The sequence below is a fragment of the Haemorhous mexicanus genome, chromosome 15 (genome assembly GCF_027477595.1).
Source record: "Haemorhous mexicanus isolate bHaeMex1 chromosome 15, bHaeMex1.pri, whole genome shotgun sequence".
Lineage (NCBI taxonomy): Eukaryota > Metazoa > Chordata > Aves > Passeriformes > Fringillidae > Haemorhous > Haemorhous mexicanus.
In genome coordinates this window covers 9,793,554-9,817,769 of record NC_082355.1, presented here as the reverse complement: position 1 = coordinate 9,817,769, position 24,216 = coordinate 9,793,554, and the positions used below count along the sequence as shown (strand labels likewise).

Genomic DNA, 24,216 nt, shown 5'->3' with positions numbered 1-24,216 from the left:
GGACAGGGATTGGAGCAACTGGGTCTAGTGGAAAGTGTCCCTGCTCATGTCAGGGGGTTGGAACAGGATGTCTTTGACGGCCCTTTCAACCCAAATAATTCTATGATTCTGTGATTTAAAATAGTGGCTCTTTTTGTAGGGAGTCTTTTCTTGTGACTTTCATTACTGTTTTGATATTACATGCCTAACAAGCTCATTAGTGAACTGAAGCAAAGCACACATAAATCTTCAGATGTCTGTCCATCTACATATCTCCATCATTTCCCTCACAGACACTTTCATGCCCCTGGGAACTGCACAGTGAGTGCCCATCCTTCCCACACTGACTCCAGCTCTCCTTCCAGAATGACACAGCTCCACCAAGGGCAAGAAAATACCTGTAAACAGACCCAAACCACCCCAAACTCCCCCCAAAAACAGAGGGCAGAGATGATGCAGAAAAAGCAGAGCTGATGGGAAGCCCCCAGCCCCTATTTTGATGGGCACACATCTGGAGGGCATCAGCATTGCTGAGAGCATGGTAGCATCTTCCTCTGAGGCCAAGCACATCCTCCATGGAAATCCCAGTTCTGTATCATCTTCATCTGGTTCCTTGGGGAACCAAGAGCTGGTTACTTTCTCCAGAAGATAGATGGTGGGCTCCAAAAGTTCATATTGGTCCTCCCAGTACTGTGAACAGGCTGGTTTGGGTGTTGTGGTTGTTGGAAGAGATGCTTCTCGCTCTGAAGTTGAGCAGGGATGAGGAGGAGGAGGAATGTAGGTCACTCGTGCAGCACGTGATGCAGAAATCAGGCAGGAAATACAGCTGCTCCCCCACTGAAGGAAAAGCTTACCACAGCTCAGAGCTTTCCACCTTCACTCAAACCACAGGAAGTCATATAAAAACTCACAGGTCAAAGGCAGCCCTGGGAGCTGCCTGTACCACACAGCCAGATTTGCTTCCGTGCTCCTGTGCCCTCATTAATCAGCTCATTAGGGGATGAGGGGAGGTGCTGCATCTTGTGAAGCAGAGAGGCAGTTTGGGGATAAAATAGGACTTTTTTATTAGTGAAAGAAGAATGAGATGGGTCCAGAACTGTAAAAGCACTGAAATAGATTAGTATTATTTAAAAATAAATTTCCCATTTGGAATCAGGGAATATCAAGAACCAGTTTAATTTTGGGTATAAGGCTGGGTATAAGGCATCACATTACAGCATGTTTTGAAAATAGGGAAGGTTCTAAAATGGACCAAGTTCTTTTTAGAAACATAAGAATATGACAGGAGCATCAGCTATTGATCATACTCTCTCCATTGCATGCAGCAAATCTTGTTTAATTCTATTAATCTCATTAAACATATTAATTAAATCATCAGTTCATTAACTGAAGCAATAATGGGTGGGATCCCCAAGTGAGATGCATCAGAGAGGGCTGAGGAGTTCTGTCAGGAGCTGGCAGAGGTGCTGAGCAGCACAGGCACAGGCACTGGCTTTATTACAGCTGGTTTACATCCTCTAACATTTTCCCTCTCACTTTCTGACACAGCCTGCACCATAGATCTGAGTCTTAACTCATTTGCAGCCTTGTCCTGGACTCATAAAGCAGAGCGTGGAGCAGTGTGTTGGGGAGAAAATGGAGCAAACGTGGGGATAGGAGTGGGCACATGACTGCCACCACCTCTTGAGTTTATTGCAGTTTCTAAAAATGCACAGATCTCACTCAAAGTGCTGAGCCAAAATGCCTGTGGTGCTGGATCTGGGGGTATTGGAAATGGGAAAAGGCACAAGCCCAGAATGAATTTGTGCTGTGCAGAAGCCATAGCAAGTGCCCAAAACCACATTTGGGTTTCACTTTGAGAGTTCCTCCTGGGTTTCTTCTTAGGAGCGTTGGAATGGGAAGAGGGGAAAGGAAGGGACACCCTCGTAGATAAACCTGAGCAGTCCTTTTGCAGCCTCTTCCAGTTCATCTGCTCCTGCAATGGGCCGAGCCAGCAGCACCATGGCTCTTACCTGGGAGCTATCCCCAGCACCCAGTCCAGCCCCAAAAACCCTGCACAGCAGCCTCAGTTTTCTGGAGCACAGGTAACAGCCTGTTCTTTGATCTTCTAGGGGAAGAAGAAGAGACGAACACGGGAAAAGCAGCAAGATTCCAGCTCAGGTAAGTGCCTGCAGCCTGGCAGCTGTTCCTGCTTTCCTGCTCAGATGGGACAATCCAAAGCAGTTGTTGTGTTTTACCAGGTTTTCTTTTATTCTCCAGAGCTTAACTAGAGAAATACACATTCATTATTTTTTTAAGCCATGGTAAATTAACATTTCTGTGGGTTTTTAATAGACATGTTTGATTTAGAACATGGGTGGCATGTGAAAACTGAAAAGATTGGATTTTGGCAAATGTATAATAACTTCATATAAACTATCACTAAACTTTATCTATTGAAAACATCCAAGGTGAATGTCCCCATCAGACCTACAGATGATATTAACTAAAGAAACCTCCTCTCAAATGCATCCATATTGTGTGTGGGATGAAATGTAGTGGCAGGAGTGAAGATCATTCATGGGACTACTCCAACTTTGGTTGTCCTTTCAAAGTAATGTAGAGTTGAAGCAAAGTCATACTAAACCCCACCTCCCTGTATCACCCTGCCAATTAGAAAAGGCCCTTTTGACAGATTTCAGCTGGTCACAGACACATTCCCATCATCCAAGGCTATTCATGTGCTGATTTCTGAAGTATTTGTGCCACAGCAGGAATAAACATTATCTGTAACAATAAATATTAGTTAAAAAGGGTATCATTATCAAGAGATGTGTCCCAGTAATACCTACAGTTTAATTAACACTATCTCATTCAGTGCTGAGTTTGATAAGAAGAACACAAGTTTTTAGGCCTTTATGTAGAGTGCATTGTATATTTTTATATATCCATATATATGTCTTGTCTGTGTGATACAAAAATTATAATTTCACCTGTTACAGATTGAAAACAAATTACTAGTTGTACACAATGAGACATTGATGGTGGTTGAAAGAGAGAGGCTGAATCCAGCACAGAAATATGCTGTTAATCTCATTCCCAACACCAGAGAAAACCATGATGTGTCTGAAAGCAAACAGGGCTTCACCCTAATGAGTCCTGTAATTATACAGTAAAACAGAAGCGTTTTAGGGAAGGCCGTGGAGAACAGCTTTTCCATTAAAACTGGAAGGGGTGTGATGGGGGGCAGAGTGGAATACCTGGGCCCAGGTCTCCGTGGTGCTAACTCTGCTTTCAGCCTGCTTCTGCAACGTTTCCTCCTCTTCTCTCCGTGCGCAGCCCGGTGGTGTCTGCTGGAAGGGCAGGGAGCCAGCAGGGATGCAGATACAGGAGTCGGGCATCGCCTCCGAGATTTGGCAGCTTTTCCAGATTTAAGAAATTGGAATAGCTTTGAATTTCCCTGTAATTGCCCACGTTTCTCAGAGCTGTTTCCCAAACCACCTCCAGCTGCCAGCAGTGATCACTGATATTTGCTTAACGATCACTTTCTTCCAGGTGGTACCAGAGCCATGCTGTAGCAGAAAATAATGGGATTGTAGTCTGTTAGTGTGTGTTACATGGCTAAAATGATGTTGCCTCTTTTCTTCCTCGTGCTCCTCCTCCTCTTTGTGCCTCTGCCTTGCCCATTCTCGCCGCGCATGCTTCTGTGTTCAGATCCTGCCTCTCCTAAGAAATGCAGAGCTCGCTTTGGCCTCAACCAACAAACGGACTGGTGCGGCCCGTGCAGGTGTGTATTGGCATCTCCTCCTCGCTGCTGGGTGTTCCTGGGACAGGGGTTCAGCTCCACGTGTCCTCCTGCAGCCATCCAGGTGTCCTGCAGCCATCCAGGTGTCCTCCTGCAGCCATCCAGGTGTCCTCCTGCAGCCATTCCAGCACCAGGCAGGGAGGGGCTGTGCTCTGGGCATCCTCAGGAGTTCTCTGAGCTGCAAGGACAGGCTGTGCTCTGGGGTTTTTATCCCTCCCGGGGCAGTGCTGGTTTAGTGCTGCACATATTCCTCAGCTGGTAGATTTCCTTGGTCTTAAAAGTTTTAATTCTAGGATGGAGACCTCTGTGATCCTTACATGAGGCTTTTTTTTCCAATCATATTAGTGACACCCTAGGGCTAGCAAGTGAGGATTTAATGGGGTTTTTTTCTTATTTATACTGTGCTAACCATGTATTTCAAGATCCATCTCTTCCTCAGCCTTAAATTTTGCAGTACCTGCCATGGGTGGGGTGAGACAGCCTCAAGCAGCAAAACAGAGCAATGCTGTGCTCCTCAGGCTCCCAGAGATGGATTTGGTCAAGAAATAGTAAAATTCACGTCAACCAAGTGCTGCTGGGCTTAGAGGGGCTGCAAAGGCAGGCAGGCAGAGAAAGCTCCTGGGAGCTTCTGGATCTGGGTGCCAGAGCACAGAGAGACTCCAGACAGACTGAGACAGACATCTGCAACTTGCAGTTTTACAGCAATGCATGAGGGAAAAGGTGGAAGTAAAGTACTGCTTGATGTGTTCAGCTTGAAGTGACTAAAATCATTTAGTTGACCCATACCTTGCTGCACCCCAAGCTCCAGTCCCTGTGGCTGAGTCCCCTCCTGCACCTCAGTGTGCCACAACAGCAGAGCTCCCTGTTTGCCTTTTATTCCCTGGGTAGTGTCATCAAGAATCATTTTTTAATTGATTAAGAATCCAGGCAGAGCTCCCTTAGTGTCTCGTTAACGCTTGAATGTCCAGAGGGGGCTGCTGGAGTGCCCTGTGCCCCCTGCAGCTGTGCTGCCAGGCTGAATGCCCCACTCTGCCATGGACACTTCTTCCACCTTCCCTCTGCCTCCATTCCAGCTCTGAGCTCAGCTTCTCCTCTGCACGGCTTCCTGATTAACACAGGCTGCTGGAGTGCCCGGGCACCTTGGCATGCTCTTCCTGTGTACCCCGTGTAACCCAGCCCTGGTCAGCCAGAGCTGCTCTGCAATTCTGTACTAACTGTGCTGCTGCCACTCAGGGGCTCCTGCCCAATGTGCTCTGCTCACCTGCGGAGAACAACTTCTCCAGGAGGATCTCCACTCCACGGAGAGGTTAACTGGTTAAGACTGGGTGTTCTAGTTCTAGAGCTTTCACACTCCTCCCCCATACCCTGGACAAACAGTCCAGGGTGCTGTAGTTTCCAAAGTGAGAGGAATAAGTTCCCTTAAAGAGAGAGGGATAAATGCCTTTAGCTGTGTAACACCCACCTCAGCATAACCCATGGACTGGGCCATTATCAGCAGTCTGTAGTATCACATCTGGTTTTTCCCCCCTGTAACTTTAAATCCAAATAATCAATGGGCACATTCCTGTAATCTTAAACGGGTCATTGAAACTCTATCCTGCAGCTACTCCCAAGATGTCTCTGGGAAAAACAGCTCTTCCTCAGGCTTGTCTCTGAGGAATTACTACCCATGGAAAATACCCTCAAGTTAAATAGATCAGCTGAGCTGTGGTGTTTCCTATCGCATTAATTGGGTCAGCACGGCTAACATGGCACTGACAGCAGTAACAGCACTGCTCTTGTTCACATCCAGTGCAAGTCATGTTTAATACTGGACTAGTTAATACTCATTCTCACACTGGTTTTTCATTAGGAGGGTCAAAGACAGGTGTGTGCCCGCATTAGTGAGTTCTCCATTGGATCAGTTTCCCTCAGCTGAGGCAGGGAGCTGGCTGGGAGATGTTCTTTTACCCGTTCTGCTCAGCAGGACAGTCAGAGGCATTCGGGGGGGCTTTTTTTTCTTTTTTTTGTGTTTTTATTTTCATCACACCATTTTGATGTTTATTCCTGTTTCATTCCTTCCTCCTGCTGCTGCTCCTCCTCTCCCGCTGCGGCCGAGCCCCTTCCTGCGGGCCCCGCTCCCGGCTCGCCGGCGCCGCCTGGCGGTGTTCCCGCAGCGCTGCAGCGCCGCCGCCATCCCGGCGCCGCGGGGAGAAGGGGACGGCGGATCCGCGGGGCTGCCGGGACCCTCCCGTTACTCACACAGGCCTCTCTCTGCTGTTCCAGGAGGAAAAAGAAGTGCATTCGGTACCTACAAGGAGAAGGACGCTGTGCCAGCCCAGTTTCTTCCGATGGAAGTGCTATAGACTCCCCTCCATCCCCACCGGACGCACTCCGATGCGTCCCCTCCACCTTCCCGTCAGAGCAGCTCGCAGCCCCCGCCGACCCCGCGCACCGCGACCAGCCCGACCCCTGCCCCGTGTCCGCACACCTCCCGCCCGCCTCCGGCCCCTCCAGACCCGGCGCCCGGCGCTCCTCGGCGCCCGCCGCGCCCCCCGCCTACAGCCGCGCCTCCTCGGGGACATAGTCCCTGCCAGCCGCTGGCCACACCGGGCACTCCGCTCGCCCACCTGGTTCCGCTGCCCGCGGACGAGGACCAGAGGCCCAGCCAAATCCCCATCTCACTGTAAAACATGCAAAGTTTGGCGACAGGATGACTTAAGGATGATGGAAAACTCACTTAGTTGGGGTTTTTTTGGAGGGGAGGGGTGATAAAGATAGAAAAGCAATTTCAAAAAAAAGGGTAAAAAATAAGTACTTGCCAAAATTTAAAGTGCTGATGAGTAAACAAGCCTTTTGTCCCTGCCCTGTGATGCTTTTTTTTGTTTGTTTGTTTGTTTGGGGTTTTGTTTTGGTTTCTTTTTTGCTGCATTATCTTCAAGAGCAGAGCCACATCCCCAGCTGGCTGCTGTAGGTGGTAGGTGCTGTCAGTCTAACCCTGGCTTCCACTCCCTGCCCTCAGATCTCCCACAGCCATTACACCAAGGAGCTGGAAAAGCTGGAATAGGAGAATTTTTTAAAAGCACATATGTCTGAAAAGGAAACAAAGCAATGCCAGCATTTTGATCTGACCGGGTAAAAGAGAAATTAAATATTTAAAGCAATGAGGTGAATTTTTTGAACTTCTTGTTTGAGAACAGGAAAATGTTGTTTGCAGGTCACATGTCTCTGTGCAGACATGTCCCATTCCATGGTTGTACAGCAATGCAGAGGAAAAGGGAGCACCAGCCAGGCAAAGGAGCATGGACCAGCTGCTGGAAGGGCTGATGGCTGCTCAGGGCATCGGCCAGGTGCAGGGTCTGCCCTGCTGTTAGGAACTGTCCTCTGCAGATGTGGATGGTCAGAAATCCCACCAGACAGACTGGCCAAAGCCAGAAATCAGTCCTGTTGCTTTTGTAGGCTCTGATGGAGCTCTGCACCTCCACAGCAGTGAGCAGGGCAGGGCATGTGGGGAGCCAGCAGCCCCGGCAGGCTGGCCAATGGCCCAGGGTCACACTGGCCCAGGGCAGAGGACCCCGCTGGCCCAGCAGGTCCTTTGGGGGAGGTGTGAGCTCTCCTGTGGCAGGGCAGTGTGGCCGCAGAGCAGCGTAGCAGAAGAGCAGCACTCACTGCCCTGCTCTGTAGGCATCTGTCTGTACATACCCTTGGCGAGATAAGAACCCTCTTTGTCATGATTCATTGAAGAACTTTTTAAAAAACCTTATTCTAGCTTTTTCTAAAAGACTCTCCCTCCACCCCAATGACAATGCCAATGTTCATGTATTCTCTCCAGCTTTAAAATGTTTACCAGTTTCCGGTATTGTATTTATATTTTGAGTTTGATAAACAAAAAACAATGTGGATGGATTATGAACTGATGTAAATCCCAAATAATTCCAAGTTCTGGATTTACTTCAAGTTTACAGTCTTCTCAGAGACCACAGTCTAGTCCAGTGCAGACTTTTTTCCTGTTTGAAAGAAATCTATTCCAGACTGCTGAAGAGAAAAATGACACCACACAAAGGTAGAGGGGGCACTATTTTTTTCCTACTTGATAGATGGGTTTTGGAGTACTGAATACAAATTATGTAGTAATATTATTGTAGAACTGCAAGAAATTTAAGATGACCTTTATAATGTACAAACTATTTTTATATTTTTTTCTTAATGCAAAAACACAAACCGTAATTTTTTACATTGGATTAAATGTAACTTTTTAACCAAGTTTATGCCTCAAAGATTTAAAAATTAAAAAAAAAAAAAGCCAAACCTAACTAGTCTATAGAGCAGCTTTTGGTTTAGTCCCTTTATTTAGATGGTTTTGCTTCTAGTAGTGTAGATTTTTTATTTCTGGTTTTAGTTTTGAAGATCGAAACCTACTTCTTTATTCCTCTCCTGTATAAACGTAACTTCAGAAGCACTGACAGAAAGCTATGTGCACGAACCTGACAAGTTTGCAAAGAATCATATTAAAGTTTGGATCATTTTAACCCTTGGAGAAGTAGCATTACCTGATCCAATGCCAACTGTACACCTTTGTACTGACTGCACTCAGAGGGTTAATTACATAGCACTAGATCAATGTGCAATCTGCTCATTTTAAATTATTTTAGCAAGCTTAGCCAACAGCATGTTCTGGTGCTGAACCGAGGAACTCAGTAGACTTGCCAGACCTGATATGGTCTCTTTAATCATATGATTTTCAAACAACAAAAAAAAAAAAAAAAACAGCTTTAAAAATGGTTGTTTCTCAGCTCATCATTTGTCACTCTGAGACCCTCTGCTGTAAGGTGCTGTAAGTGTCACCTCCTGGAAACACCAGAGATGACAGACCAGCCACCACAGCATGGTGTACGCCATCCTGGGTGTAAGGCTGATGTAATTCAACATCCAACTGCTATGGCATGTTGAATGACAGATGGAACCTAGCAGCAAAGCAAAGGCAGGTAGAAAAGAAAAGGCAGATGTGTCTAAATAACACCAGAGGAAGTTATTTAGTGCCAGAGGAAGGCACCCAGACCAGCCCTCGTTCATTTCACACCCTAGGACTTTGACCCACTTATTTCAAAGCTCCTCTGGCCCCTCCATGGTGTCAAGTCCCTGCCTCGACCAGCAAAAGGCTCATCTGCATTACAGCCTCCTCTCACCATTGTTATTCCAACTGATTCCTGCCAAAGCTCCTTAGTGACAACTAACACCCCCTCTGCAGGAGCCCTTGCCTGTGCCCTCGTGGCACAGAAGCATTTTCAAAGCCCCAGAGCTGGAGCAGTCACACCCATAGCATTGTCTGCTCTGCTCTATACATACAGGCCAGACCTTACCCTGTGCTTCCAGCTGCTGCAGGATATCCTCAGAATACCCACTTGTGTTATACTGCACTCAGTTTATACTGGGTAACTGAGAAAATGTCATTATTTTTATTCCAAAACACAGGAAAGATACTGTTTGGCCACCCCTTCCCAAGGCAAAACAACATGACTAACTTCTGTTCCATGGTCCTACGGCTGATAACCAATGACAAAACAAAGTTATTAATACCAAAAAAATTGTCTTTCAAACTGCCATATGAAATGTTGCTATTTTGTGTTAATACTCTTTTTTAATAAAAGGAAGACTTTGCCCTGAAGTTTTTATCTCAACAAGAATTTTTTTCAAGTTATTTTACAGCAGTTTTAACTCTTCCTGAAATATGTATTTGAATTCCTGGAATCAGTCTGAATGTAGAAGTCATGGAAGTACCACTTCATTAAAACAAGTAAAACCACTGTACGTATGTAGCAGGGATAAATGTTTTGCAGCTGTACCTTCATTTGTCCAGTGACTATCCATCATTTGTTGTAATTTTTTTACTTCACTGAGTTTGTATTTTTTGGCTTTTATGTTCAAAGTATGTTTATAGCTTTATAAATAAAGTAATTGCCAGACTGGCTGTTCAAAAGAGGCCACTGGAAGTTATAATGCTATCAAACTCTCAAGTTACTATTTCTTAGCATTCAAGAGGATTCCTGCTTGCTTTTGTTTTGTCCCTTCAGCATTTGAATAGTTTTCAGAATAACTGCCGATAACGTTCAATGGGTAAGACTAAAATACTAAGCCAAGTGTACAAAGAAAATACTTTTTTCCTACAATTCCTACTGACACCCAGCCTTGCCTCTCCCTACCCCCACACTCCATCCCTTTATCCAAGAGAAGCCTGATCCCTGATCATGCACTGACTTTAAAAAAAAAAAAAAGTTAGAAAACAAAAAAACAACAGCTTTAATACAAGTTAAACAGCAACAGAAAGTTTAAGAGTGGGAAATCAGTCTCTCCTGCTTTCTGGAATTTCAGAGTACACAGTCAGTGCCTGTTACAGCAGCAAGGAGCAGGTTCAACTGAAGCATGGAACACAGGCAGCAGCCACAGGACAGCCCAAATTCTCAGCACCTCCCCTGTGTCCTTCTCTACAGCTGAGCACTAGTATTACTGGAGTGGGTAAGACAACTGAGAGATTCAAAAAACCAGTCTTTTCCTGCTGACATCCCTGCCAGGCAGCTACAGAATCTGAATCTGGCTGAAGTCTGAGTCAGAACTGCAGGGGAATTTCAATTAGAGAATGTAAGTTGTATGCAATGCTAACTACTGAGACTAGTGAGAGTATTACAAATCTGCCAAAGCTACACAAGGCCTTGAGCACACAGACCAGCCCTCCCTACTCCTCCACAGGTGTCTCAGTGCCAACAGCCAAGTGTACAGCCTGGGGCTTCAGCACTGCACATCCACCCAGCACAGCTCAGGTTTGGGCCAGCTACCCTCACAACTACCAAGTTTTATCCCAGGTGTGGTTACACAGGCACAGCACAGCTGGAGCAGTACAGTGAGGAATACAAAACTGTGTCTTTGTCTCTCCCTCACCCTAAAGCAGCATGAGGCATCCTGCAAGGCAGTGGCTGCTGACAAACATTGACACTGGGCTCGTGACAAGCACCCAAAGGAATTTACACAGGCTACTGCCACCAAACACAATTACACCAGGCTTCTGAATATTAACAACAAACATAGCCACAGAAAGGACATCACATTTTCCTCTAGTAGCACTTCAAAACTGAGATGCATTGTTTGCACTACAGGCTGCTGGAAAGGCTTCAGCACATCCAAGCCTAGCAGTGGAGTATTTTATGCCCACTGACAATGTCTAATACACCCAGTATAATGCACAGCAGCACAAAGGCAGGGCCCACAATCTCCTGAGAAACCAGATGTGAGGAGAAATTCTAGCTAAAGCATGGATTTGAATTCTGCTTTAGAGTAAATTCTGAATGCTTTCATAATGGTTACATCCAAAACGTAGGCAATCTTGGTAAGCCATCAAAAAATATCTCTGGATATTAAACCATCACCCAACTTCATCTCAAATTTGCCAACTATGTCTGACCCTGCATTAGTCACTTAAAAACTTTATATCTGTTTTATTTCAATTAACCACTGCCTCAGTGCTATTATTTCTACACTCAGTAATAAGTGACAGCAAAACTGTCTAGTTCCAAATAACTAGAACCATTTGCAAACAAAAGTTTAAAAGCTCTTTATTAATTCAGAAGTGAAACACCAATATTTCAAGTGAGATAAGTATGTTTATTAAGGTTCATTCTACTCTAAGGTTTATACAGAGAATGGAATGCAATACAAGCTAAGAGCACACCTCAAAGATCTACCACACAACCATCCCCTACTCCCTATAAGGGAACTGTAAAAAAAAAAAAAAAAAAATCAGAAAACCAGTTACTGTTCAACTAGTTGCAAGTGGCTTTGTCCAAAGAAGTTAAGCTTGATATTGCATTAGCTTTGTATGCAATAATTAAGTCTCTACAAGCTGAAGTATCACATACATAGGCAAAAGATTTCCTGTGGACACATGAAACCATGTTTCCAAGAGCTACATCACAAGGGTCTTTAAAACTGCCTAAAAACCAGCCACTAATGGCATGCACAGGTCAACAATATTAACTTTGGTAATGTCAGTCATTTTTGGTCAAATCTGGATTCCACTTTAAACAGTAATATGTATAAAAACACACCCATCCTGTGCATAAAGCAACACACTTTATTTGCTATCACCTAGAGGCAGGTCTTCAAGACATGGCTGAAGTATTCAAATTTAACTGTCAGGAGCTTGTTTAGCTCTAAATCACATTTTCACTAGTCTATAAGGCAAGACTAAAAGGACAAGAAAGTGGTCAAATATTGAATTTTTTTTTTAAATGCAGGACAAAAACCATCTTGAAAATTATATAGCTTTAAGTAACATTTAATTTTTTTCCACAATGCTTTTGTAAGAAATCCAGTAACATTTTTATATCATCTAGTTCCCCAAGACAAATTCTAGTTTGTTTTTCTTTCTGAAGTTAAATACCCTGTAAATACATGCGTTTTGCTCTTCTTGAGGAAGAAGTTCTAGATGTTTTTATTTACAACAGAATCAATCCTTAGCACTATATCTGGACTTCAACAGTTTAAAAGTGTAATGAAAATGACAACCTTAAGTGCTACTTCCCATAAGAACCCACACTTAGATCAGTTTTATTCATTGCAAAGTAAAAAGATATCCAATTACACTAGTAAAAACTCAGATCTAGATCTGTACTCAAAAAAACACTACACATGCAAAGGGAACAACATCCTGCTAACACAACTTCATTTGCTGCTGCATTTGTCTAATATTAACAATTATGAACAGGGCAGTGCAACTAGTATTTGGAACAATCCTTACAGTGTTCGAGTGTCAGGCACAAAACTTCATTTCTCTTCACACCACTGGTTCTCTTTACGTACCTGCAAGAGCAGTTTAACCATTAGTATGTTGCAGTGAAATTCTAAGCCTTTGGCTGTAAATACCCACAAGCATTCAGGATTATTTACTGCACAGAGACAAACTTGGAGCAGCATTAGTTTTTCACACAGATTTTACAATTATCTATCTTCCAAATTGGAAGATAGATAATTGTAAAATCTATCAAGGTAAGCCAGGTTTTTCATGCCTAAGTTTGATCAAATCTGAAATTTTCCAACCAAGAAAAGCAAATGGAATATCTGAAGTCCAAGCAGTTTATAACACTGCATTGAAAAATACCCTCAAAAATCTACAACTCATTGCCCTGTATTGAAACCAGGCATTATGTTCTGCTTTTTCCCCAACTCCACCATTTTGCATCTGGTTTGTTGGTCAAGTTTTAAGATCAATGAGTTTGTTACTTAGAGAACCCAAACTTACCTCTCCAGCCACATGCAGCAATACATCTTCAGCATTGCCATGACTGCCCCAAACCCGCAAACTAAGACTCTCACAAATGATCCTACATGCCTTATTAAATATGCTGGAGTTAGAAAAATCAGTACATTTTGGTTTGACCTTTTCAGGTAATGGGCTGCAAGCATGGTAGACAAAGTCTTCTGCTAGTAGCACCCCAGTGATGAGTTAATGCATTAGTTTACATTTAATGGTAACAAGTCTGCTGCATCACAAATTGAGTTATGAAGCACCACACAATAATTCAGGACAAACAACCATCTAAATTGTAATTAAACCCAGACCAAGTACCTGTGCTTCTTCCTCTTCAGTGAAGTCATTCTTAATATTGAATGTCTTTCGAATTTCTTCTGGAGTTTTACCCTTGATCATGTTTGCCACTGTCTTGCATGTGACATCCAGCAAACCTTTGATGTCCAAATAATTTGCAGCCTGTGAAAGAGTTTTCAGATTTAAAGCCTCCATATCAATATTCTTTCTCTGCAGATGCACTACAGAAGTTTTAGAAATTTTAGAACACTGTATGCAAACAGATCATCTCCACTTTGAGAAGCTTTTAGCTAAAACCTTCAAGGGACACTACCTAACACTTGCTTGCCAAATAGAAGGTAGTCATTTGTACCATGAAAAACACTCCTCCTGCTCCACCCTTTACAAATAGCTTTCAGAAGTCTGCAAACATCCAAGACCTTCAGTGCTGCAGTACTGTTAACTAGCCAAGGCAGGTAATGTTGGCTCACAGGTCCATACACAGTACAAATTTAACAGCCAAAGTCAGATTTTCATTTTTATGCAGATCTCCAGAACTCTGTAACTAGTAATAAGCCCTCAACTTGGACTTGAGAGCAACAAGAATAAAAGACAGTGCAATTTAGTAAAGTATTTTGATTGATGAGTGAGTATACACTAATACCAGTATTAGGCTAACAAGCACTCCAACATCCTCACCAATTTCAGCCAGTACCCACCAGAACCACCTGCCCTCCCCATACCCCCCCCTTTCCAATGAAGAAGTAACTCAAGCATGAAGGCTTTATATCTCAAGTATATAGCATAACTTCAAGGCACAGCCTTTGCCCTTCTTGAGGACACTCACCAGGATAAGTTCAAAAAGTGTTCCTTGGTCTACTTTCAGAAACTCTTGATCCCACACAGGGATGTCATCTGTTCTCTTTTCTTTGTTCTCATCATCCTCAGGAGGAGGTGGATCGTCCTTGTGATGGGTGCACCACTGAATCACCTAATTATTGTTTTGATATTAAAGTTTTATCCAAGCAATTCTCCCATGAAACCCCAACTATAACTTAATTTCATTTTGGAAGAAATTAGAATGATTGATCCCCAATCCCAGAATACAACAGCTTTCAGAAATCCCAACTGATTTAGAAGCATGTTAATTAATCTTAAAAGCCAGCAGTTGGTGCTATGAAGTTATTAGCCCCTCTGCTAACACACATGGGCTGTACAAAGAAAATCTAAACCTCATTTTGCTGTATTCAATCTGTTTGCAGAAACATACTTTGTATTAAGCAGACACTATACAGGAGAAGAGAGCAGAGTGGTAATAGCTACCAACAGGTCACCTTCACCCAGTACAAAGTTCAGCCAGCAAGTTTGCCATTAGTGTTGGTTTGGGGTTTATTTTGGTTTTTTTCCCCTAAGTTTGGGAACATGCAAATCTCATGACCCAGACATATAAAAGAAGCAGGGATCTACTGCAAGAAAAATCCTATTCCATTTCACCAGCCCAAGAGACTTCACAAATTTAAGTTATTTATGTGTCTGTTCACTAGGAAACAATTCCTAACCCTATATTTACCCCAAAACAGGCACAATAATTTGGTGCTTACTTTGGCACTACTCTTTCTATTTGAAAGCATAGAGAATCTTGGACACCACACAACTACACTTTACTCCCCTGACCCAATGCCCATGGTCTGTTAATGAATTTAATGCCACCAAAGGCACACAGTGTCTCTTAAGCACTGTCACCGCCACCCAGATACAGTGACTGCCACTGCCTGTCCCTTAATCCTTTCTCCAAACATTTGCATCTCATGAACAGCCTCCTCAGTTCACAGAAACCAGTTAAAACCAGTGCTTTAACACCATGAAATGCCAGTGTACAGAGGTGCCCAGCACCACTTCCTTAGGAAGCCTGTCTGCCTTACAGCTGCTGTTCCAGGTTACCCCTGCACATACTCTGCCATCACCCACCTGCCAGCCTCAGCCCACATGCCCACGTTCATGCACCTTGATTTGGTTAAGCTTGCAGCACATGAAAAATATTTTTGATCTAGTAGTTCATAATACCCAACTCGAAGATGAATTTTACATTTCTTTACTCTCATAGAGCACAACAGCTTTCATCATCTTACCTTTTTTAAGATGGCTGCATTAACATTTGGAAGAGGGACTGGGTCATCATCACCTTCATCATCCATTCCCAAATCTAAAAATGGAAAAATGACAGCAATTGGCAGACAAAACCATTTACTGAACTGGGATGCTTCATCAGTTTTTCACTATTTTGACAACACTGAAGATTGGTAACAAAGGACCTCTAAACTGTGAAGTAAGGAGCTTTTGGAAGGCTGTGTGGAGCTATGGCTGCATTATGCATCCTAGGTTATACCAAGCTGAGGTTAAGTGGCTGATAAGGCTGCCTCATCAAATGACAGTATCTACAAACCATCAGCTAAGCTGTCACTTGCTAACTCAGTGTTCTGAATATGAACTCAGATGCTGAACAATCTGACAAACATTTGTGTATTTTTACCACATACACAGTTTCAACCCACAAGTTCTAACTGAGGGCTCCCATCCCATTAATGATTAAACAAGAATTCAAATCTACTGTGGTAAACAGACACAGCATCTTGTCCTCTGCATGAGCAGGAAATACTGTAGCCACAGAAGTGCTGCTCTCAGGCTCTGAATCACTCATATTGATCCTGTACCAGCTGAAGAAGTCTCACATGGTAAGACAGCAGCACAAATCCTTCCATCAAAAAAAGCATTTATAAAGCATGTTTCAAACACTCCATGTTTTAAAAGCTTGTCAGCACGCTCCAGAGAGATTTGGATTTGTCCCCTTGATATGATCAAGGAATCAATGTAAAAATAAGGCAAAAAAGATAATTAAAGTTTCAACTTGATACACAGAACAAGTACCACATTAGCCATCTTTGATTAAAGAATGTGCTTTTTTTATTAGCCAAATGTAACAGTTGGATGACACCCTAGCTGTCAAAGACATCTTGGAATTCGTTATGTAATTGACTAACAATGCAGACCTTCACTCATTACATGCACAGATGAGCCAATTCTACACCACCAAGGAACCTAATTTTTAAGAACATATGACCATCACATCTCAAATTTGTACATGATAAAAATCATGTACTTCTGTACTTCGGCAAGTCTGCTACTGTTGTTATCAGTGGAATGCTAATTAACACTATTTTACTTGAAATGACGCCACAGATTCAGAACTGAAACACTGCCATTAAAAGATACTGAAATAATTCAAGCAATATCTGAACTTCAGTCAACTCCACTTGACTTTTCACCATCACCTCTGAAACAGCAATTTTATCTGTTAGCAGAAAATGGACATTTCAATGGCAGTCCTATGGTGCTCAGTACAACCTAAACTTTCAGCTCCTCCTCTCTCAACTGCAGCACCCAACACACAAAACATTAATTGATGCTCAGCCTCCTGCACTGAAAATGCATTTCACCTGTGCTAGCAGACTGGTTCTCTCCCAGGTTAGAAAGAGGTAAGTTTATGGAGCCCAGCTTACACATTTCCCATGAATAACTTCCGTCCATCTCCAGCTGAGGGTCACTAAACACCAACAATGGCACAAGTCCAGCAGGAGAAAACTGAGAATTGTGCACCCTAATGCATTCCATTTCCTCTTTGTGTTGCCAGCCATGTTCAACAGCATCTTATTAACAGAATAGAAGCATTCAATGCCTGACATAATTCAACCTTATTTTTACTGTTCTCATAAGGTGTCACAACCAAACATTTACATGTAAGAGTGTAATATTAACTACATGTACAGAAATAATAGTTTCCAAGTTAATTCATTAATACATCCAAAAACTAGAAAAAACCACCAGTAACAATGAGGATTTGCACTAGAGGGATTAGACAGTTTGCTCTGTATCCCAGCCATCTGGCAGATTTCCCCTCCCCCGCCATGAGTTCTTTTGTTTCAAATTTAAGTCAGCAGGATATCAGACCTAAGTATTTATCCCAAATAATTTAACAGCATTCACAAGCTTACAATACAGGTTTAACTTCAGCTCTTTACTGCTATGATTTATTATCTCTCACTCCATACAAGTGGTATTTACATTCTAAGACTGGTTTTTGTGATTAAATAAACTGAAGTTTTAAATATTATTAATGTTCTGTTGGCTTAACTCTCACAAAACTGAAGTAAACTGTAGACAAAGTAGTGGGCTGCTTGTATTTTAGTGACAAATGCTTTTAACAAGAGCATATCCACCCTAAACAGTTTCAGCTACAACAGCAGGAGGTACAGCTGTTCAGGCAGGAGACAGCAAACTGCTCCATAGACCTGGAATCCTTTTTCAGCACAGCATCAGCATGTCTCAATTCCTGTCCAAGAGCTTCCTCAGGGTCTCACACTCTTACCTTCCAGCATAGTCTTTATAGTCACAGACTGTTTCGCAATTTCCACATCAACTTCGAAGATTTCTCCATCTGAACTCTGCAGTTTAATTGAAGGCATCTACAAGAGAAGGACAGTTATTTCCACACAAATATTCAGCAGATGTTGCATGTTCAGCTAACTCAAATATGTGCATCTTTACTGCTGAAATTGTTTCTTCCCAACAGCAGATAGCCCAATGCCACTTAAGGTGCACTCAGATTATTCACTCCTTGAATCAACAGCCCTAAATTCATTAATCCTCATGTTTAAGAAACAAGGATTGACTGAAGTCTAACACTAATTCATGAGCTTTTTTTCCTTAACTTGAAAGCAAAAAATACACAGATTAGTCAATAGTGCTTTTTTCCCCAGTATAACACTACAGCTCTCTTTCTCTTGAAAAAAATTTCAACACTTCCAAAACACCGCTTGCTTTCAAATCCAACTCACTTCAACTGCTCAAACAATGTCAGATCTCAAAAGCAGTTTCAAACGATAGCCTCTGGAACAGAATCATAACACTGAGGTTGGAAGGAATTCCTCTAGACAGTTGAGTTCAGCCTCCCTTGGTCCAAACAGAGTTAAACAGACCAGGTTACTCAGGATCAAAGGCTTTCCTCCAGAAAAACATTTGGTTTTCTGAAGAGATTAAAAGCAATAAACTCCTACAAGGAAGGCCTTCAGCACTCACTACTGCCCTTGCAAAGCAGGAAGCAAGATCAGAACTTTGATAGCGTCTGAGACAACCATGCAGTTTAACAAAGTTTCCCAACCAAACTGTAGTAAGACCTACAATAAAGAGGCAGCAGGCTTGAAAGATGTCATTAGCAAAAACACAATCAAATTCTACAAAACAAAGCATAATTCCAGATATGTAACAACTGAAACCCAGAAGAAAAGCACATGACATAGCAGCCAGGAGATTTCAACTCCTGGCTGAAACTACACACACAGACAGTGGGGTATGTGCACTTGAGCCAACCAAAGGCACTGTAAACACAACTGTCTGGCCACATAAATTTTATAAATTCGTTCTCAACCAGCTAGGAGAATGTGTTGTAAGTTCCTTTACCACTCAAAATATTTGTTAGCAGCAAGCCATTGCAACAGTTTACTTTCTTTTTTAGTCCTCGAGTTACCTGCTTCAAGATCACTGAAGCATGTGTTTGCACAGCCTGCAACAACTGTGAACAGCTCTAGGAACAAAGAATTTCAATGGCAATTAAACTGCCTCCATTCTCCCCCCACCAAACTTACCAGCTTCACACACTAGTGCCTCACAGTAGTACTTGAGCTATCAACAGTTAATTAATTGGACCACTTGAAGCAAACCTCCATTACCACTTTCTGGAAGCTCATCAGTGTAGTGAGGCTGAGCCTGACAACACCGTGCAAACCCAGGCCACGGGAGGCTCGGCCAACACGTGTTATTAAGCAGCTCACACCAGCCCCGAGTCCTCAATGCTTTAATTTCCATTTGGCAGTGAGCAGCCAGTTAATGTTTACACAGCAATGTAACCCTATATGACAGTGCTACTTCTAATTACAATGGGTGTTCTGGAGGAACACAGTCATGACTGTTCCAAAGGTACAGTTGTGTGTGTCTGTGAGTATATACATGTGTGTGCGTATATATATATATATATGTGTGTGTATGTATATATATATATACACACACACACAAAACCAGAATCTGGACTACAGCACAGTTCTGTGTTAGCAGCTTGAATAATGTTTAGAAAAAGTGCTGTAGGCACACATTTTAAATTTAATGCATCTGTTCTTGCAGTGACTGCCTGGGATCACTCCAGAACAAACTTAGCTCCACCGCCAGCCTCCCCGAGCCTGAGCTTACATAATGCTGCACAGCAGAGCCAGGCAGGGATGCTATCTTAGCCAGGGAAGCCCCAGCAAGGATATTCCCTTCCTATCACCCAAACCTTCTTCTAACAAGACTTGCAGTTATTACTGAGGGTCTGAAACAAGTAGAATGAAGTGAAACTACTGCCTTATCATTGACAACACATCAGAATTTCATCAAAATTTCTTCTTTTTTTACACCACTGAACTCAGTTTCCTAGAAAATAGGAAAAAAAAAAACTAATTTTTAGTAAGCTGCAGTACAGCTCCGGCAGATGACAGTCCCTAGGCAGCAGCACCACTGGGTGACTAAGCAAACCAGTCCTAAAAGGACTGTTGTTGTCAAACAACAACACAACAGGCTGAGAGCCGACCTCAAGCCAAACCTGAATTACAGCAGTAATTTACTCGTCTAAGCCCGAAACGCCGAGCTCAGCCACCTACAGATGCGCCTCCCATCGCCATTCCGGATGGATGCCCGCTGCTTCCCCCTCGCCTCCCGCGTCAGCGCCGGTAACCAGGAGCCAGGTAACGCACTCACACCTGAGGCGCGGCCGCTGCGGTCACGGGGGGCCGGGGGAGCGGGGAGGGGAGAGGCACAGCCGCCCGGGAGCCGCGGGGGGGAGGCTCGGTCTGCTCGGAGGCTTCACTCATCACCCCCGCGGGCAGCGCTCCCCACGCCACCCCCGCGGGAGCTTCATTCCCGCACGGCCCGGGAGGGCCCTGGCCCAGCGAACACCGGGCGCTCCATCCCTGCACGGCCCAGGAGCGCCCGTCTTTCCACCCGCCCCGGCCCCCGCAATCACGCCACGGCCTCCCGACCCTCCGTCCGCGGCAGACCGGGCCCGCCGCGCCCACACAGCTCCTACCGCTGCCCCCGCGAACCCCCCCGCCCCGGGCCTCACCGTGAGGCGGCGGCAGCGGCTCCGCGAACGGACCGTGAGGAGGCGGTGGCGGCGCTCAGGCCTGACTGCGGCGGCGCTCTTATACCGAGCGGGGGAGGGGGAGGACCCGCCTCCCGCCGCCTCGCAACGCCCGGGCTGTCCTCCGCGAACGCCTGAGCAAAACACCCCACCGGGGCTTCCAACCGGTGAAATCCGGTACTCGCGCCGCCTTCCGCGATGTGCGGAGCGGGGAGCGGAGCCGAAACGAGTTCGAGGGGGTAAGTAGCGGCCGGTGGAGGGTTTTTCAGGCAGCGACGCAGCCGCGCCAGAAGCCGCACAATAGAGGGAGGCCAAGGCCCCCCCCTGCGGGCTGGGTGGAACGGGCTCTGCGAGTCTGGGCTGTCCGTGAGGGTGGCGGGGGGCTGGCTCGGTGCTCTCCAAGGGTGGCAGGTGGTGTGGTGAAATCGGTCATTCGGGGTAACGCGGGCTCGCCCCAGAACGCCCACGGTGCTGATTTTCCTTCACGGGGAGAAAGGCCAGGCCCGGGGGTAAGCGGGGTGATCCTGCTAGTATCTGTGGAGGCTTCCCGCAGGTAAACGCGGCGAAATCCCATCGCCAGAGGGGAAGACATTTTAGCCGAAAAACAGCATTGAAGAACTGGCTAGTTTAAAATTGTTTCAGCATCAGAGAGCCTTCCTCCAGTGGAAATACGTGCGGGAGCTTTCATGGAGCCGGAAATGGATTTAGCTCTGAGTGGTGCTCACAGAACATCTGCCTTAGGTGCCGCCGGGAATTACAGGCTGCTCTAGCTCAGCCTTTGAAAGCGTCTCCGGACACCGGCTCTGCAAAGAGCCCCCGGGCCGAGGAGCAGAGCAAAGCTGGGCACCCAAACACAGCCCAGGCCTTTGTGTTAGCACAGCCCCACCTGAGCACTGCCCCAAGCACGGGTGACAGCTGCTAGGTCACCAGTGTGTGCTAGAAAGCAACAGGTACTGTTTTCAGGGGGAAAAAAAAGGGTACGTAAAGGGTTTTGCGTTGTGAGGAAGGGCAGGGTATGAGCCCTCATGTCGCTGTGAAGTGTCCAAAGGCTGTGCTGTGCTGTCACAGTACACACTCCATGCTCTGCTGCTGAGCCCAGCTTTGTGTCAGCTCTCCATGGCAAAATGGCTTTCAAGTAGGCAAAGTATTTAAATAGTGACAACGCAGGATTCTGACACTTCGCTTTACTTCCAGTCCTAAACAAAAATGTTTTAGGATCCAAAAAGCATGTTTTCACATCACTCCAGTGCAGACACAGCCAGGGTGCCTGTAAGCACACTGATACCTGCAACAGCACCACACTGCAGAGTACAGCATCATTTATAGCCTCAGGCAGCACCAGGGGAAGTTCAGGTTGGACATCAGCAAGGATTTCTTCCCTGAAAGGGGTCTAGCACTGGCACGGAGGTGGAGTCACTGTCCGTGGAGATGTGCAAGAAACAACTGAACGTGGCACTGCTTGGCTCTGGTTCACAACGTGCTGATCAATCAAGGGTTGGACTTGGCAGTCTTGGAGATGTTTTCCAACCTTACTGTTTCTGTGCGAAGTCAGTTTCCTGTCTCTTGGGGCTCCAGAGAGTCCCAGGCTGTGCACCCCACATATTAGGGAACAAATCCTTTTTTTTCAGACACACTGGAAAATATCTTCTAACATGATGATTTTTCCCAGGATTCAGAATTTCTTAGTTGAGAATCTTGTTTTGCTGAGTTCAGTAGCCAAGGCAATGAAGTGTCAAGTATTCCTTGCTCCCTTCCCTCTTTGCTCCCTTCCCTTCCATCTGAGAGTAGACCTAGAATCATAGAATGTTAAGGTACACCTCCCACTAGATCAGGTTGCTCAGGGCCTCATCCAACCTGGCATTGGACACTTCCAGGAGTGGGGTAGCCACAGCTTCTCTGGGCAATCTGTGCCAGTATCTATCTCACATAACAAGTGAGACTACAATTAGAAAAGTATTCAGTATTAAATACCTTGTTCTTTGGGGCTGTGTCTCTGGAGAGAGGGAAGACTCAAATAGATTCTCAGCCAGAAAGGACCACCTAGAGCTCAGCTGATCACCTGGGAGTTCTATATCAGAGCATATCACTTAGAACAGGCCTCTGTATAAATTCCAAAGAACTGTTGGAGGCAGCTGCCTGACTTGGGAAGCTTGTTCCATGGGCTTTAGGATGCTGAGCAGCTTGTTAGAGCAGATTTGAATACAGCTCTGAGCAACCTGATCTGACTTTGCAGGTGGATCCAGGTCACCTCTGTGGTCCCTTCCAGCCTGGATTACTGTGTGCTTCTGTAATGTGTGCTCCCCTGGAACTCTTCCTAACAGCTGAGTGAACAGCCAGGTGATGCTTGGCAGCAGACTTGGACACTAACAGAAGTTCCTCAGAGATCCTGCTGTTGATAAGCACATAAGCTCTTTGTTCACCATTGAATGGGACCTAATTTTCATTTTTAATTTATGTGTCTCATGTGTAGAGTGTGAAGCCTCCAGACTACATCTAACATGACTTTTTTATTGTACCAGCATCACATTTACCTCTTTATTCCATAATCACGCCATCTCATACTCCAGTGCTGAGAACCACATTCAGTGCACTAAAAACCACTTTATTTTCCTTAAATTATTATTTTTTATTTTTATTAGAACTCCTTGGTTTAGAGAATCAGACAATAAGAGAAGGTGGCCAGTGAAAAACCTGTCTACAAATTCTAAATTCCCTTTCCCAGTGTTGCCAAAGACCAAGGTTTCTGATTTGGCTCGTGACCAGCAAGCACAAGCTCACAGACTGCAAATCAGGATCAGCAAAGGGGAGGATGGGGTTTGCTCTCAACACAAGACAAATCTAATGGGATCTAGGAAGAGGCAGAAAGCTAAATTCCATGCTTAATTATAGTTGTGGATAAATTTAATTCAAAATTATACTGTTGATTATAATTGGTACAGCTCTCTACAGCTTTCCAAAGGAGAAAATTCCATCCTCAGTGAACTTTGAATTCTACTGTTGAATTAGAAGTTTGGGAAAGTTAAAACAGCAAAACACCCCACACCCCAAAAAGAGACAGATGGCTGTGACAGATATGCCATAATCACACACAGCACCTCCCACTGTGCCCTACATATCGTACAACCAACCTGCCCAGCCACTCCAGATGCTTCCCGTTATCTGCTGTGGAAAAGCAGCTGCAGCGGTGATAGCCCAGGTCCTGTGAGTCAGTCAGTATTCATGGCACAAACCCCCATCCCTGGCTAAAGCTGCAAGGCAAAAACAAGATTGCTTAAAAAAGGGGTGGCCCAATTTCAGTTGTTCTGCACGCAGGTAATGATTGCACTGCAAGTAATCCTAAAGCTGAGCATTGCTCCGCTGAGTGCAGACAATCACACCAGTATCAGCCACGGGTAAATTACAATTAAAGGCCTTTGACCACTGAGAACATGGAGGCGGAAGGGAGCAGCTTAACGCCAAAGCAAATACCTGAAAAGATTGGAGCAACTGAGCTTGATTTAATGCTTAATCAGATCCAGAAGAGCCCTGACCTACATATTCACAGCATCCCTGGGCTGCAGGCACAGCCAGTCAAGCAGCCATGCAGCCACAGAGGAAGAGAGTTTAACGTGCTGAACATGAGGGAGCAGCCACCTGGACACAGCTCTGCATCTGCTCCACAGCCTCATGTTCCCT

The 24,216-nt window shown here is 44.8% G+C and overlaps 2 protein-coding genes and 1 long non-coding RNA gene across 6 annotated transcripts in view; 2 read left to right on the top strand and 1 right to left on the bottom strand.

Annotated features, from left to right (window-relative positions):
* The window catches only part of TCF7 (transcription factor 7), a 70,594-nt gene extending 60,855 nt beyond the window's left edge, over nt 1–9,739 (top strand). For 3 of the 4 annotated variants that reach the window (XM_059860473.1, XM_059860475.1, XM_059860472.1), the window contains 2 exons: nt 2,091–2,139; nt 6,029–6,191. In XM_059860473.1, the coding sequence (XP_059716456.1) occupies nt 2,091–2,139; nt 6,029–6,108 (129 nt within the window). In that variant the 3' untranslated portion in view covers nt 6,109–6,191. Of the gene's footprint in view, nt 1–2,090; nt 2,140–3,672; nt 3,746–6,028 lie in introns of all 4 variants that reach the window. The other variant, XM_059860476.1, reaches the window with a different exon arrangement.
* Nucleotides 9,740–11,320: 1,581 nt separating this feature from the next.
* On the bottom strand, nt 11,321–20,647 carry SKP1 (S-phase kinase associated protein 1). The gene is made up of 6 exons (XM_059860477.1): nt 20,524–20,647; nt 17,740–17,836; nt 15,446–15,519; nt 14,164–14,307; nt 13,359–13,499; nt 11,321–12,592 (listed from the first exon to the last, which is right to left on the bottom strand). Exons 2-6 carry the CDS (start codon nt 17,834–17,836, stop codon nt 12,557–12,559), a joined length of 492 nt encoding a protein of 163 aa, XP_059716460.1. The 5' UTR covers nt 20,524–20,647; the 3' UTR covers nt 11,321–12,556.
* Nucleotides 20,643–24,006, top strand: LOC132334419 (uncharacterized). Its single transcript, XR_009488414.1, has 2 exons — nt 20,643–20,780; nt 22,775–24,006. It is a non-coding gene; the product is annotated as an uncharacterized LOC132334419 (long non-coding RNA).
* The last annotated feature ends 210 nt before the right edge of the window (nt 24,007–24,216 follow it).